Here is a 17,177-nt window from a genome sequence, read left to right as displayed (position 1 = left end):
GGATACAAAAAAAATCGTGGTAATGTTCCTATTTGGCATTTGTTTTTTCATTAAACATCTCATCTAATCTACAGAATAGTAAATCTGTGTACAGTAGCATACTTCTTAACCTTAAAACCGCAGTTGCATTTTTTAGATTACTTTTGCATGTTTGCATGAAACTGCATGACATTTCTATTATGTTAACAATATAAAAAAATTGCCTCATATTGGCATATATTAAGATCATGGTGCTTCCAAACTGGGAAATACTGTAGAAAATTTGAGCATGCTGGGCTTCTTACATACTGCTGGGAATATTGTTGTCACATTGCATATTTCATTTTACCATATACACTCACCAGCCACTTTATCAGGTACACCATGCTAGTACCAGGTTGTACCACTTTATGCCTGCCATAATTCTTCACGGGTACATTGTGGGAAAGGGATGGACTTGGTCAGCAGCAATACTAAGGTGGACTGTGGCATTTGAAGTACTCAATTGGTATGTGTTGTGTGTTCAGAGATGCTCTTCTGCATAATAGTTGTAATGCGTGAATATTTGAGTTAATGTTGCCTTTCTATCAGTTTGCACCAGTTTGTCTGGCAGTTCTTTTAACAAGACATTTTCACCCAGACAGCTGCCATACACTAGTTATTTTTTGCTTCTGCCTAAAAATCCCAATGAATCGGCAGTTTTTGAACTACTCACATCAGCCCACTTGGCACCAACAACCATGCTGTATTCATATTTTCATTCACCCCTATTCCCCATTCTGATCCTTGGTTTGAATTTCAGCAGGGCATCTTAAAAAAGTCTGCATGTCTAAATTTATTGAGTTGCTGCCATGTGATTGGCTCATTAGATATTTGCATTAATAAACAGTTAACCAGGTGTACCTAATAAAGAAACCAGTGAATGTACAATGTAATGACACAGGAATATTTACAATAAATATACGATTAAACCTCAACATTTGGACTCAACGTAAGTCCATTTTAAAAATTCTAAATTCTTTTGTGTTTGTGCATTCATTAAGTTTTTTGTTTTCGTTTTTTGCCAGAAAACTAAAAAAAGTTGATTGCAAACAATATTATTTATTTTTATTTAACTATCCTTAAAATGTAGTAATACAGTGGTACCTTGGTATAAGTCCTAATCTGTTCCAGATTCTTGGATTTTTCAATGAGAAATAAAAAGAAAAAGATTAATCCGTTCCCATGAAAAAAAAAAAAACTATTGTTATTGCCATATTATACATTGATGGGGCTGTATAAAATAATTTAAACACTGCTTAATACTAAAATACATAAATACAAAAGCAATTAGATGAAATAAATGAAACTTTAACCTCACTTTACCTTGCTGAGAAGAGTCGAGTGCCTACTAGGATGGTGCTGAGAAGGGAGGAGGAGATGTTCTGTAATTCACAGAGAGTTATAGCGTGGGTTACATAGTAGGTTAGGTTGAAAAAAGACATAAGTCCATCAAGTTCAACCACTAGGGATATAAACATATCCCAGATATAAAACCCTTTAAGACATAGTTGGTCCAGAGGAAGGCAAAAATAACCCTGCTACAATTTGCTTCAACAGGGAAAAAAAATTCCTTCCTGATTCCATGAGGCAATCAGATGTTCCCTGGATCAACAGTCACGGTTATTTTTACTTTAATACCCAGTTATATTCTGTGCTTCCAGAAAACCATCCAGCTTTTTCTTAAAGCAATCTATAGTAGTTATTGAAACTACACTCAATCAAACACTCAAATAGTGGCAACTAGTGTACTTATGCTCGTGGGCAGTCGTGGCTTTGTCTCGAGAGAGAGGTAAATAACGGTAGCGGGCGGTGTTAGGCCTCATTTCGACCCAAACAAGTTCTAGCACAAAGGTTGTATACCAAGCAAAATTTTTTGTGTCCAAACAGGACTTATACCAAGTTGGACTTATTCCAAAGTGGACTTATACTGAGGTACCACTGTAAGAGTAAAAAATCAGTTGACCAAATTAGGGTAAAAGTCCTGGCCATTTTTTTTGGTTCCCAATAGGGAAGGATGGCCTAGAGCCCCTATCCTTAATTTGTTGCGCTGTTGGTCAAATTGGGAAAATTCAGCTCTTTGCTATTGTTTTACTGGACCAGTATGTGCAGGGAAACTTCATTTTGTGCACTGAATTTGACCTGGGATGAGTTTATTTTAGTTCTGTAAAGTTGCCTTGTGTTTTCTTTTTTTAATGTAATTCAGCTAGTGAAGGTCATTTTGGGATATTAGGATGTAATTCAGTGATTAAAAATTATGCACACAATTCATCAAGTAGGAAATGTTGTAGACATATTGTGCATAATTGTATCATTTAGTCTTTCAATATTTTTATTGAGTTTTGAGTTATACAGACATAAACACATTTAGGTCAGCATAGAAAAAAAAAAAAAGTAACAAGAAACAAGAAATTAACAGAATTATCTAAACAAGGGGCAGCAAGGTCGAACATGAACATAATAGCATTGATGGATTGATCGGATGAAATCTAGGCCTCATAAGTGCCATAGCCCTGGTAAGAGTAATAAAAAGAGCTTCGGGAGATCAATGAGTTAGGGCATAAAACATACCATCTAAGATTGTTGATAACAATCTAGCCGTACTTATGTCAGAAAAGATCTGAACTGGATGCCCTTCCATCTCTATTTGATCCAAAGCTCTGGTAACTTTTAATAGGGCCTCCTTTGTGGTGAAGTAATGGGGTTTAACAATTACATCCCTGGGTGGGCCGTCTTGTCTGGGTGCTACCAGAGCCCTGTGCGCCCTATCAAGCAACAAATGCGATTCTGGAACATCAGGGAGAAGTTTTTGTAAAAATCGCCTGACCGCCTCCGTGACATCTTTAATAGATTCCGGTAAACCCCTGATGCGGAAGTTATTTCTGCGTGACCTGTTTTCCATATCATCAAGCTTAAGTTGTAAATCTTCCATCTTAGCATGGAGTACTGAGATTTCCTTGGAATTCTGGTTAACTTGAGACACCGTCTCATCAACTTTTTTCTCAAAGATATCAATACGAGTGCCCAGATTTTGTAAATCCTGACGCAGCTCAGATGTAATGGTCACTGTAACTTTGGCTAATTCTGACTGTAGAAGGCCAGCTATATGCTGATACAGCCTATTTGCCTCATTTGGTAGATCAGAGGGGGGGGGATAAACAGTGGTGTCAGATGATATCATGCCATAAGCAGGGGCATCAGGCTGCAACGATATATGTGGAGCATTATTTGCAGTTTCTTCCCCTGGTGTGCTCATGGGGCCTTGTATAACTGGCATGGGGATCTGTGAGGGGGACTGCTGAGAAGATCCCAGGCTGGGGGAATCTAGTGTGCCCAGGTTGCTGGAGGGGGGGGAGAGAGAAGCACCCCTCTCCCATCCCCTGACTGCTTCACCCCCCCTCATACCTGCAGGAGAGCCACTCTCCCTCTCCTTCCCCTGCACATCCCGGCCTGCTGCCACGTGTATCTCTTTCCCAGCCGCCATCTTGGGAGCTGGCCGGGGAGCCTGGGACCGCGATGTGCGGTCTTTTGCTTTAATGCCCAACTTGCCGACCATCATCCGGAATAGCGGGGGAGGATGCTGAAGCCCTCCTGGCAGAATAGTAGTGTGGCTGCCGATTGCAGCTACTATAGGCACCACAAAGGGATCCGGGGGATGCCGAGCCAGCTAGAACGCGTCCATCCCGGGCAACGGCGCATGCGCACTCCTCATAATTTTATCATTTAATAACAACCAAAACGTTCTTGTTTTGTATTCCTAACAATTAGAGGCGGAGACCACCACCTCCACTCTTTGTAGGTAAATCATGAGTTTTATTAGACTTTATTTGATCCTTTCTGGTTTCTATGCCACGGTTTTTATCTACTTGTTCCAAGGATAGTACATGATCTGGTTTCATAAGTCACTTACAAATAAACAAGTTCACATGGTGCAAAGTACCTTGATCTTGGCAGCCACACAAACAGCAAGGGGAGTACCCATGGATGTTTTTCCTACACAAGATGTTCCAGGGTACTACCTGTAAAACAGTTTGTTTACATAACATAAAAATAATTGAGTGTTTGATTTCATACCACATTTATACTATTCTACCATATCTTGTACCCCTCTTCCAAAACCAACTCCTGCTCACTCTGTGAAGTCTATAAATTAAGTCTATATTTAAGTCTATAATACCAGCAAAGCCAAATGTAAAAGGAGATCATCCCATGGGAATAACATTTATCCTTAAACCCTATTAGCAAAAAAAATGAGTGGTTTGGTCAGAGGTAATTTTGTGGGAGATACAATTTTTGTTTTGGCAATACTGTGGGAAATTTAATTTTTTCTGTAAGTGTGCTTTTAAAAACAAGTGCATCATTTGTGTAAGTGGCAAACTTATGTAAATAATTGGAAACCAGTAGGTAGCCCTGTCTACTTTCAAAGGCAAGGAAATGCAACAAAATAAAAAAAGGGATTATGTAAGCTGCCATTTATGTTCTGATTCCAACATTTACAGCTTGTCTTGTTGGTTTTCTGATCATCTGTATTCAATATCTGTATTGTGAATCATTGACCCAGAATGCTTGTACAGCCCATGGTTTAGCTTATTTTTACACAACTCTTAGTCTATTTTAAAGCCAGATTGAAAAGAATATGATAAAGTTGATTTCATTTTAAAAGTTTAGGCCAAATTCTTATTTGTGCAGTAAATAAAATAAATGGAACATGGAGCATTTCTACTGCTAGATTGTTCGATATAACCTACTCTAGTCTTCAGTGTGCATTTTACATGTCTATTGTCATCTTGGAAATTTTCTTTGGAGATGTAGGTTTAAAAAATTCTTTAGATTTTTAAATAGTATAATGATCCACATCTTTGCACACAGCATTGTTGTATTATGTCCATCATCACCATTTTATCACATGCATTAAAATTATCTTTTAGGCACTGCTTATGATTTTGCTCACAGACATGAATATTTTCTTACATCCTGACTAATAGAAATAGTATTTTTTTTTGCTGCAGTTTAGTCATTTTAATCCAGAAGTTATTAAACAGTCTGACAGTTTCTGAATCATTCATCACAATCTTGAATATGGTTTTATATTGTTGTACAACTTTAGGATGAAAATATGCTGCATGTGTACAGTTTTATGGCAATTTTCGGAATAGTTTCTGACATAGCATTAGCTGTAGCATGGAGCAGAAACCTTGTCTTAATGATCACTGGGGTGGTACTGTGCCTCTAATGAATTTCTCTCCTACAGACTCTGAATTCTGTGACCCCACGACTACAAGCCGAGGATTGCAGCATAGCCTGCTTGCCAAGAAACCATGACAAGAACCGCTTCATGGACCTGCTGCCTCCTGACAGATGTCTGCCTTTCTTAATTACCATAGATGGGGAGAGCAGCAATTACATCAATGCAGCTCTGGTGGATGTAAGGAGACCCCCTCGCTCTCTGTTTGATGTGTGTAGAGGACAGGAGTAAAGCCTGATACAGCATGATTGATGAATTAGCTCTCCAAAATACTCCAAAACAAATAGGAAATTAATGGGCAGTAATTAAAACCCTGTTGTCATTCACTAAAATTGGATTCTCATGAAATACTGGCAAGTTGTTTGTCATTTTCAGGGTTCACCTCTTGTGGGAATAATTGTTTCACATGGCCCATTTATTTCCACTCTAGCAGGAAGCATTCAAGGTTATAGAGACACAGGCTGAAGATCTGTTTGCAGCTCAGAGGCCACTGTGCTCTGTGAGAAGTTACAAAAGTGTTCACGTCTTCCCAGATGTCATTTAGTTTTAATGCATGCTACTTGACTTCTTATGTTGGCTGCTGTAAGAGTTGCCAATCACATCTGCTTGCTTCTCTGGCCAAATATCACTTAAAAGGAGCAGACTTCATGATACAAGCTGTTCTCATAAGCCCGACTGCTTGACAGCTAAAAGTACTGGAGCAAGGTGTATTTAAATCAAATGAATGGAGAAATGTATTTGAATTTGACATATAAAAAAAAGTCTCCTACAGAAAAACATAAAACTGGTATTTACTATGGTGGCATGTATCCTTGTTTACATATCACAAAACTGCAATACCGCACCTTCCATGTTACTTTTTAAATTCCATCTAAGCTAGGCTGAATAATTAATGGATACATTAAATTGCAAATAGATACTGTAATGAACTGCATTAGGCTGAGCATTTAATGTTGAATTTTGAGGAGGCATTGCGATTTGTTTAATTTAGTGTAATTGGTTTTATGTGTGTAGCAACATAACGCCAAGTGTTATGCAGTAGAATGAAAGGCAATCAAACGTAATCATGCCTCGCTGTGTGTTTTTGGAACTGGGTCTCAGATATCTTGGACCTAAAATATCTTTTTCATATTAAGCTTTACGGTTCATAACAGCTCAGTCTTATAATTTCTATTTTATTTGTAGTAGTGAGTAAACCTGGAAAGGAATAGCTGCGTTTTGTTCCCTCTCTCAGCTAAACTGAGATTTTTTTCATCCTTCTAGAACAAGCATCCTAATTCCAAGGAATATAGTTCCTAGCTTGTTCTAGGAAACGCATACATTCAGTATAATTAAAGCTAAAACCTATTTGCTCCTGCTTTTATCTTGTTGTTTTTATTTCCCTTCTTGGTACACTTTGTGTACCTGAGCTTCAAATGTTCTTTTAAGTTAAAAGTATTTATGTGTTCTCCTCCAAATCATCATTAGCTGCATATTTTTATTTCCATTTTCTGTCTGTGGATGCCTTGTATTGATTGGTAATGCTTGCAGTTAAAAGTGGTTGAACTGCAGCAATTTTGTTGTCAGGAGGATATACTAGCTGCAATAGCTGCAAGTTATACAAACAAAGTATGAAATAATAATAATACATTTTTTTTTATCTTTTGCAGAGCTACAGACAACCAGCTGCCTTCATTGTAACACAGCATCCCCTGCCAAACACTGTTAAAGATTTCTGGAGATTAGTGTATGACTATGGATGTTCTTCATTAGTTATGCTCAGTGAAGTGGATTTGACACAGGTCAATTACTTTTTAAATTTTCACTTTTGTGGAAATTATAAAATGCAACTAATATTAAACTAATTGCTTTTAAAAAGACATGCTTACCAGATAGTGTGTATTCTTTTTCACAGGGATGTCCACAGTACTGGCCTGAAGAAGGCATGTTGCGGTATGGCCCAATTCAAGTGGAGTGCATGTCCTGTTCAATGGACTGTGATGTGATCAGCAGAATATTTAGGATATGTAATCTGACACGGGTACATATATCTTTATTTAAAGTTTATGTAATTATGATTTTAAAGTTTGACCTTTTTCAGATTTGGCTAGCTGCCAGGATATATTAGAGAAAACATTTATCTTTTAATTTAAAGCCTTCATCAGACAGTTGGCTTATTTACACCTTTTTGACACTCTTCTTGCTGAGCACTAATATACTTTAGCTGTGATATTTTATATATTCATATAGAGCATAAACCTGCAATAAAATAGTGTTTTGATTTAAACTTTTAAGTATGACAATATTGTACAAAGCAAAATATATTACCCGCAGTGGAAGCCAGGCTTTGACAGATGGGGCAGTGTTCAAGCAGGTAAGAATACTTATTTTAGAAGGGACATTGCCTGTCCCTTTCCGCAATAAAGCCCTGACTGATGCCAAATTTGAAGGTAGAACTTTAGTTTGAGCCTCATTGACACAAGAATAAGTCTGTTGTTTCTAAAATTGGACCCATTTTAGCACCTATAGGTGAATGTTTGCATTAAAATATCAGTGTGTATATAGAAAGTGTACACACTGCTGTCAAAATGCCAGGTTTTTGCGTGTAGCTTATTGTGTGTTTTTTGTTTTTATATTTCCCCTCCCCCCACCTTTGGAAATATTTGTTTTTCTATTGAATTGTACAGGTAATAGTCACTTTAAAGGTGGGATATGTTTTGATTTATTGCTTTCTTAAGTATCAACAAAGTTATTACCAAATAAACAAGCTCATAGTGGAAATGTAAAAACTGATCTGGTCCTTCTGATAAATACCAATAATTATAAAAGGCAAAGCCTGAGCAAAAGTTTAATCTTTGAAAGAGCGGGGAACATTTAAAGTTTTTGTCAGGTTTTTATTGCATCTGTGTTATTAAATCTCTCTAAAAGGAACACAAGCCAAAAAAGACCTTTTTGTATAGTGGGAAAGGGAAAGAACTACTTTTTTGGTGTGTGTCCTATTTATCTTATGTGACATCCAGACTTATTTCTTTGGGTATCAGCAGGACAGAATACAAGTGCAAATTTGTCCAGTGAAATCACAGGCACAGATGGCAACCTAACAGAATTTTACCTGTTTCCAGTCTATAGAAGATTTAAAAAAAAATGGGTGAAGTTAAACTTTTTGTGTTTGCCATAATTTCCTAAATGTAAATCGGCAAATAGGAGATGCATTTTAGCACAGGACACTTTATGACCTCTTGTGAGTGCCAAACATTAAAAGAGACAGATGTCTAGTTCTGTCACAGAAGATTTCAAAACCCTGGCTTGAGTGTTGGTGCATTACATTAGATTACTTCTTAGGTTTAATGTTGATGAATGTACGGTTAAAACAGTTCTTTTGTTTCATTAAACAGCCACAAGAAGGTTATCTCATGGTGCAGCAATTTCAGTACTTGGGATGGGCAGCTCACAGAGAAGTTCCAAATTCCAAAAGATCTTTCTTGAAACTGATTCTACAAGTTGAGAAATGGCAAGAGGAATGTGATGAAGGAGAGGGACGCACTATTATTCACTGCCTGTGAGTTCCCATTTGGGACATTGTGTCCCAATATGTCATGTTTGGTATCCTTTGAATGTACCTGCTGCTTTGCCTGGCTTAGTTATGCTTTTGAACAAAAATGATTCAAGGTTTTAAGTTAGAAATTTAGGTCTGTATGCATTGGTTTATAATTTTTGTTTTGACTCATACGTTTCCTGCTTTCACATTCAAGTGGGTGTAAATTGTTTATTACTGTAGTTTTTTCCATAAATAAACTGTGCTTAATACAAAATTTATTCCTTTCATGTTTTGAATACTTAATGGTTACTTCAGGCACACAATCCTACAACATACATTAGGTCTTCGAAAAATAATTTGCGGTAAAGGCTGACACAAAGCCTGATTTATTTAATCTCTCCAAGACTGGAGAAGAGTGACTTTCATGGGTGAAACTCACTGATCCAACAAACCCGGAATGGTTTGTTGTTGGTAAATGTTTTCAATCCTGGATCAAAACTGGCTGTCTGCCCCCATCTACTAGCACATTCCGGGCAGGGATGAGGATGGGACACCAGCAGTCCTACCCACATCACTGCCCAGCACGTGTTAGCATATGGGGCGGGACATGATGCTCTAAAGACAGACCTGTCACCACATTTTTAACATTTTCATCCTTTTATATAATGGAAAAATGAGTTTTTCTTTTTTTCTAATACATTAGCACATTCACACTGGCAATAAAGTTGTGTTTATGAATTCCTCACCCCAGAAACCACTGCTGCTTGAAAAAACTTCTAGTCCTGAAAAAGCCCAGCTGTTACTGGCTGTTACAAATCCCAGGTGCCTAGCAATTTCCAGTAGTGATTCGGAAGCTGTAAATGGCACAGTTTTTACTGCTAATGTGAACTAAGCCTAACTTGTTACACTATTACACTTATGTAAGTGATTATACTCTTTACAAAGCATGAAACACTGGCAAGTTGGATCATAGTACAAAAACGAATATAAATATTGGGGACACAAAAATTTTACTGTCTTGCCTTACCCACCCCTTACTCACCTGGCTGAAAACAAATTCTGGGGAGAACACTGTAGTTGTATGTTCTTGGAAATTACTTTTATTGGATTCAGTTTGCACATTTTAACTCTAATCTTTTTTTATTTCTTAGAAATGGTGGAGGACGAAGTGGGGTATTCTGTGCCATTAGTATTGTGTGTGAAATGATCAAAAGGCAAAATGTGGTGGATGTTTTCCATGCGGTGAAAACACTACGCAACAGCAAGCCAAATATGGTAGAGACTCCGGTAAGTGCTATTACAGTCACAATCTACTTAAACTCTACCATGTTTAGAGAAAAGCTACCTAATATATTGTTTTACTAGTATAGATCCGAGATTATTTTGGATTATTGTAAATTTTGTATTGGTAAACACCTGTCAGTGCCAAATTCTTGAAGCCCTTAATTTTTAGGAATACAAAGATCAAACATTAGGTGTGAGGGTTGAAGTATCTGAAGAACAGTTTATCTGCAGAAAAATCAGAACCAGTAAATGCAAATTGTAAAGTGTTTCTAAAGTTAAAAAAATCATATTTGTTTTTTGTCTTAATGACACATTACTCTTGTTGCTTAAGAAATATGTGTTAGCTTAGTCCACATAAATACCTTCTATCCTTTGCAAAGAACTCTACACCCTTAATGCATGTGGCTACAATTCATGTTCCGCTCAGAATGTCTTCATTTGTAGCCACCACATTGTTCTGTACAGAGCTGAGGCTACAAGTGTAAACGCCCATATACATGATAATGTAATGCAATGAATAATGGGATAGTTGTAGTTTTCCTAAAGGCAGATAGACATTGTAGCTGTTCACAAATAATGAAAACTACCTGCAGCGCCTACACAGCTTAACTGCGTCAATTAACTTTTCAAAGTAAGAACACACATAAAAAATATATTATTGTTAAAAATTTACGGGTTGTGTGCTTGTTGCCTATAATAATTCTATGAGGTCTCTGACTTTTGATCTTCTTTAAGTTTTAGTTTCCACTTTTTAAAAAGCAAATCTAGGTATCCATAAGATAAAAATAAGTTTTAGACCCTTGACAGGCATCTATCTGCCTTGTTTAAAGTTGTCTTATAATACTGAAGGATCTTTGATTTGGTTATGCAAACCACAGCAGACAAAATGTTTGTGTACTGAGCATGTCATATATAATCTCAAACGCACATCATCAATATAATGCCTTTAGGAGCAGCAAATGCACAGTTAACTATATTGTGAATTATTTAGGGCTATGAACATGTAAATGATCTGTTGTCTGAAAATGAATTCGGATAAATATCTAGATCAAATAGTTAATTCAGAATGTTTAAATTTAAACGTTTATGTGAACATTTTAACAAATTGGAAAAAAATGTACTCAACTGCTGTTTGCATTACAGTATAACATTTCATCTATATTTAGCACTACTTTTTAATTCATGGAACTTTGCTGTTTGCACAGAATGTGGTGTCCCCTAGGATCTTCAGCATATATCACTTTTCCCGAGGAAATAAAGGAACCGAGGAAAATTATGGAAATGCTGCAAAGCAAACATAACTCAAATGAGCTATGCAGTTAATGAGAAATAATGTTTGTTCGGATAATTGCTATATTTTTATTTTATTAGAGGATGTTAATTTGTGTGTGTGTATTATATTTTTTTATTTTTTGCAACAGGATTTAAACTGACTAGGCAGCCCCAAAGTAGCAATTCCATATTTTTTTTGTATTAGACACAGCAAGGTTGTGCCTATGGGTGACAAAAGCAAAAAGGCACCTTTTTCTTTGTACTGCCATTGACTACATGTTTTATTTTTAGCATTGCCAGAAATTAGAGTAATCTCATAAACAAATTTGCACAATAATCTAATTTGGATAAAGGCCAGTAAAGAAAAAATCTGTGCTTAATAGGTGATCCTAGCAATTCTTTTAAGAGCAAAATAGTGGTGTGGTGAGCCTTGCAAAACTCCAGTGATAGAATTCTATCCTCAATTTTACTCCCATCATTCCCACTCAGTCTTTTCAACATAGCTGCTGACTGTGGTTGGAGACCATATTAGGAGATCAGCAAAATAAAGCATTTTTTTACATATATATGTTGTAAAATCCGCTGATGAATAGTGATCCAGAAATCTCCTATAGAATCTGAAGAGTATTCAGAAACCATTAGAATATACATTCACACTGGATGAATGTGCTTTAACATACAATGTACATGCATTTTTAGAGCATTGCTATGTGCATTGTGAAGGATAAATGCAATATGCAAACTTTCAGACCTTTGCAGAAATTTTTTCTCTGCAGTAAATTAATGACAAAATGATGTATTGTCCATTGAGCTGTCCTATTATAAATAATTGGTAGTATTAGCAACTGTCAACACTTTTAACATTATATATATATATATATATATATATATATATAAAATATGAGGACATCTTCTCTTTTAGGTGAAATTGTTTTTATAATTTGATTTTTAATTTACCTTTATGAAATTAGAAACTTACAGGTTTTAGTGGATCTCCATGAATATGGAAACATGCTGTTGGCAATAAAACAGACACTAAAATAAATCGATAAAGAAGGCAGTTTATATTTATTTCTGTCCGTTATTGACTTGTTCAGAAAACTTGGCTCTTACATTAACAAACGTGCTTCGTTCTCACATACTGTTATATCCACGAGCCAAGACTAACCGTGCTGAAGTTAACACACTGTGCCTGCTGAAGATCAGGTACTAACTCATTTTTATGATCCCGCTCGGCTGGGAAGTCAAAGGTAATGTGATTTATACATACTGTTGCCGTATAGCAGAGAAAAAAAATATGACTTTACATTTCTGAAACGCACTTGAACATATTTTTCTAAGAAATGTGTCTGGATATAGGCAGTGCAGTGATCATGGATGTATTAATTTGTGCTGGCATCTGCAGCACATTTTTATTGTGGTGAAGCTCGTTCCAAATGCTTCATTAATTTTATTTTTATTTGTCCTTGATAGCTGTGATCAATGATTAGCTAACCTTTTGTAACCCATGGCTTTCCTGAGCATCATCTTTTACTGTTCCTATGTGGCAGCTTGTGTACTGCAATAAATACTAAGTATACTTACATTCAGTGAGTGATTCAGCTCCTACAGCAAAGCTGAGACTGTCCAATCTTATCACATATGCCCAGATCGGTAGGCCAATATTTATCATTCTGTCTAAAAATTTAGCAGCTAAGGGCAACTTCAGGTACCATAATTTAATTTAGTGAACTGCTGTAAATGAGGTGTCAAGGTCAAGAAGTCCACTGAGTTTCTTGTCCCAGTGAATATTTGTCACAAGAATAAGGGGATTAATGGGATCCCTCTCTGGTGTGGGCAGAGGCAGCATTAAAATCACATTTATTTAGTAGACAGAATGGGGTTGGAACATCTTTCTGATTTTTCTCTTGTGATCCTGGGGACAACCACTTCCCCAAACTCTTAATCCCCACATACTAAGGGTTTCCTTAATAATGAAGAGCAGATACCCTTTTATGCTGTCTGCTGTACACGACTTGGTTACCTCACCCCACAGCCTAGGGTCCATTTCAATGCTCTGTCACCCTAATCACAGCAAAGTTATTGGAGAATAGGTATGGCACAATTGTGCTTTAAAAATGTCATGCATTTTTTTATTCTAATTATAGATTTTTTTTTTTAGTATGGTTAAAGTGAAGCGTCTGCTTTAGACATGGAACAATTAGTCTTAAGAATTTTGAAAAGATTATACTAACAGAGATAATATATGGATTGCGATGTGCAGAAAGTGAATATCGAATGATGTTTGAAGACAGTCAGCAGTCCCTTACTACTTTAAAACAACTCATATACAGCATTTTCAATGCCAGACCAGAAGATACAAACTATTCATTCTATTTAGAGTTAATTTACAAACACTAAATCCGATTCAGTAGACCGTAGTAAAGTACACTTGATTTAAAGTACTCACTGACTCAAGTTTTTACCATTACACTTAGCTTTAGTGTATTGGCTAGGATAATCCTTGAAACAGCTGCCTAGGTCTTCACAGTTGTGTTTCTGTTAAAATTAGTATTTTTTTTTTTTTTTTAACAAATTACACGTCTTTCACCAGCAGTCTTCTACCTCAAGTGACAAATCAGCATTTCCTATCTAGTGGTGTACAGGCAGTCTTCCAGGACTGAGCATTGCTCACAAAATGACATCTTAAGCTGCGTACACACCTGCAATTTTTCTCGTTGGAAAGGATCTTTCACGATCCTTTCCAACGAGAAAAGACTGCACGATGCATGAACGATGCTGTACATACAGCACCGTTCATGCTCTATGGAGAGGGGAGGGGGAGAGTGACGGAGCTGCACCCTGCTGCGCGCTCTCCCCTTCCCTTTCATTACGATCGGTCGTCGTCCATCGTCCATGGATCCGCCAGGACGGTCGTCGGACGATGGACGACGACCGACTGTACACACGGCAGATTTTCGCCCGATAATTGGCCGATACCGATTATCGGGCGAGAAAAATTTGCCGTGTGTACGCAGCTTAAGTGCTACTCTATAGTGCAGGATACTACAAACCACCAATGAGACATGTAAATGACAAGCTGAGCTTATATAAAAAGTCATTGTTCCCAAAGAAAGTGGACAGAACTGAACAGACAACTGAACTGTTGGGGATAGTACTAGGAAAAACAAATGAACTACATGAATGAATTACACTTTAAATGTAATCTGAATAGGCAATACAACTATTTATGAACACAAGTGGTCTCCTTAGTGTTCATTCCCTTGCAGACCAAACAAACAAGTGAAAAATTGAATTATACCATCCTTACTTCTAGTTTTTTTCTTTATGGTAATGAGTCTTAAACTTGTTTAGTGTATGTCTGTTCTTTGAAGGATTTTTCCACAAAGGTATGTGTGGTCAATATTATTAAAGATCTAGCAGCCAACTTAGGGAAGATCCTATCCTATTCAGAATAATGTAGGCATCTGTACATAGTATGGATTCTCTCAACAGCTCTCAGTACAAAGATTGTGTTTTCTACTCTTTTCTTTAGATTATAGAAGTAGCTTTTGTGTTCATCAATGCTCCTAATTGCTAAGTGTTACATGGTGATGACTTATATTCTTTTCTTTTTAACAGGAACAATATCGTTTCTGCTATGATGTTTCATTAGAATACCTTGAATCGTCATAGTTGGATGTGCCAACCTGCACCTAACGTTCAGACAGATGTTACTCCAGCTGTGCAACAGGGGATTTTTACATGGGACCTTAAACGTTTAAAAAAAATCAATGAAAGAAAGTATTTTTCGTATAACTTTCTGTATCTTCATAAAGGACTGTTTTTATGACTGTATAGAGTATATGGATCTATTGCCACATGATCACACACAGTGCTGGAGACAGGAGCTGGACATTCCCTACATCACGAGGATTTGTATGTATTTGTATATGCAGCCGTCTCATGAGACAACTTTAGAGCCAATATGTTGCATGTGTCTATATTTACAATGTGGCAGTTTTCTCTTTTTTAGATAAAATTTGTTTAAAACAATGCAAAGGAAAGCCGTGCAGATTTGGCGGTAAATTCTCTTTACATTTTAAGTGTCACCAATCTGTACTTGGCTTACTATTTTTTTCATACATGGCTGGATCATACCATAAATATTATTTTGGAAAAAAAAAACCCTAACATAAGCCAAAGAGTCAATTGTAAATATGTCAATATGGAGAAGCACACTCTGTATTTATTGCTTATTTACATTCCTTTCTTTTGATGGCTGGAAGAACAGTCATTTTTCCTGGGGAAAGCTTTTTGCTGAAATTGAGGGCAGTTTATTTTTGTATGTATTGAGTGTAAGTAAGAAGCATTTGTTTTCTGCATTAACCCAAGAGCAATGTTTTAAAGATGTTTGTTGTGCTCATGCTGGTGAAATCAAGTTTATGTGACTGATTGGTTCTGGACCATCTTTAAAAGCCGGACCAAAGTGATGTACAGTTTTCCACAAACATTCGTACCTTTGGATCAATTTACTCTGACTCCTTATGGGAAATGCTTACAAAGCTTCTAGATCTGAGCTCTGGGCCACACTGTAAAAATAAAAATAGAAAATCCTAATGGGAGATCAAGAAGTTGTAACATTGTGGTCCAGGCAATGAATGCCTATGTTTGGCACATTGTAACAAAGTGTGTATTTTGATGTTTACAGAACTGTAAGCTTTGGGGTCTCAGAAAAAAAAAACCATTTGAAATAAATGAATATCCTAATCCAGATGTGTGAATTGTCATATGATTTAAATATAACATTCTTGTTCTGGCATTACTTTGACATTTTGCTATTAATCTTTTTATATTCTGTAATTAAAAATTAAATAAGTGGACATTTGGTTGGTGCAAACTGAGAATTAGTATAAGGGTCCCTTAAATCATGGGGACCTATTATGTGTACTTAAACAGCAATTCTGGGCAATGTGTAAAAAAAAATTCAGTAATATTTTACAGTAAATCCATACAGAATTTAAGTAAGAGGGTACATGGGAGTGTACTTCCTAAAAAGTAAAATGTCTAACTTCCATGAACCAAGGCAGGGTTTTATTCTAGTTTCTCATCTTTTTTTTTTTTTTTTTTTTTTTTTTTTTTTTAAGGTTAGTGCCTTTAAGTGGTATGGGGTGACATTTGTGGGGGCACCTTTGTATCACTGCAAGCTTTTTACAGCTGAACTAGAAATAGAAGGCACAGTTTTTGAAAAAAAATCAGGAATGTTCTGTTAAAAACTTTAACCCTCCTATTTCATCTACTCCCAAAATGCACCACTAGTCACTGTAGAAAAAATATTAGTGTATTGTAATAAATGGGCCCTGCTAGGCTGTCAAGCTGGGAAGCCTTTTATTTCCTATCTTTTATTTTCCGTACATATAAACTCAAGACATTCACAAAACATAGTTGATAAATTTATTGATTGAGCATGCCTAAATTCCTATTCAGTGGAAGTGGCAATTGTTAGGGATCATCATTCAATGTTAGCTCAATAATGCTGGTCAATAATTTTGCAGAGGTAGCCAGGTAAATGCATGAGATAAGCTAATGTATGGCCAACTATAGGCTTTCTTCTTTTGTCTATTGCCTTCATAATAAATGACACATTTTGCTATATTGTGGGTGTATTTTTTTCATTGATTAAATAATTTAAAGATTTTATAAACAGATCCGTAACACTCAACACATCCTCAAAGCGAGTACAGTTTGCAGCTTCTTACCTTGTTGAGCCATTTGTCTCAACTGTGTGTATTGAAGCAAAACTTGTCCTACCCAATGGTGATCTGGTTGCTCCACTTTGGCCCTGCTTTCTTTAATTAATTC

General features: G+C 36.5%; 1 protein-coding gene across 1 annotated transcript in view; it reads left to right on the top strand.

The window, feature by feature from the left end:
• Window positions 1–16,968, top strand: part of PTPRK (protein tyrosine phosphatase receptor type K) — a 229,580-nt gene extending 212,612 nt beyond the window's left edge. The window contains exons 28-33 of the mRNA XM_072410218.1: window positions 5,270–5,443; window positions 6,913–7,044; window positions 7,158–7,283; window positions 8,638–8,801; window positions 9,932–10,067; window positions 14,958–16,968. Of these exons, the coding sequence (XP_072266319.1) occupies window positions 5,270–5,443; window positions 6,913–7,044; window positions 7,158–7,283; window positions 8,638–8,801; window positions 9,932–10,067; window positions 14,958–15,011 (786 nt within the window). The 3' untranslated portion in view covers window positions 15,012–16,968. The remainder of the gene's footprint in view (window positions 1–5,269; window positions 5,444–6,912; window positions 7,045–7,157; window positions 7,284–8,637; window positions 8,802–9,931; window positions 10,068–14,957) is intronic.
• The last annotated feature ends 209 nt before the right edge of the window (window positions 16,969–17,177 follow it).

Source organism: Pyxicephalus adspersus, chromosome 4 (assembly GCF_032062135.1).
Source record: "Pyxicephalus adspersus chromosome 4, UCB_Pads_2.0, whole genome shotgun sequence".
Taxonomy (NCBI): domain Eukaryota; kingdom Metazoa; phylum Chordata; class Amphibia; order Anura; family Pyxicephalidae; genus Pyxicephalus; species Pyxicephalus adspersus.
Note: the sequence above shows the minus strand (reverse complement) of the source record. Positions and strands in the feature narration are given on the sequence as shown.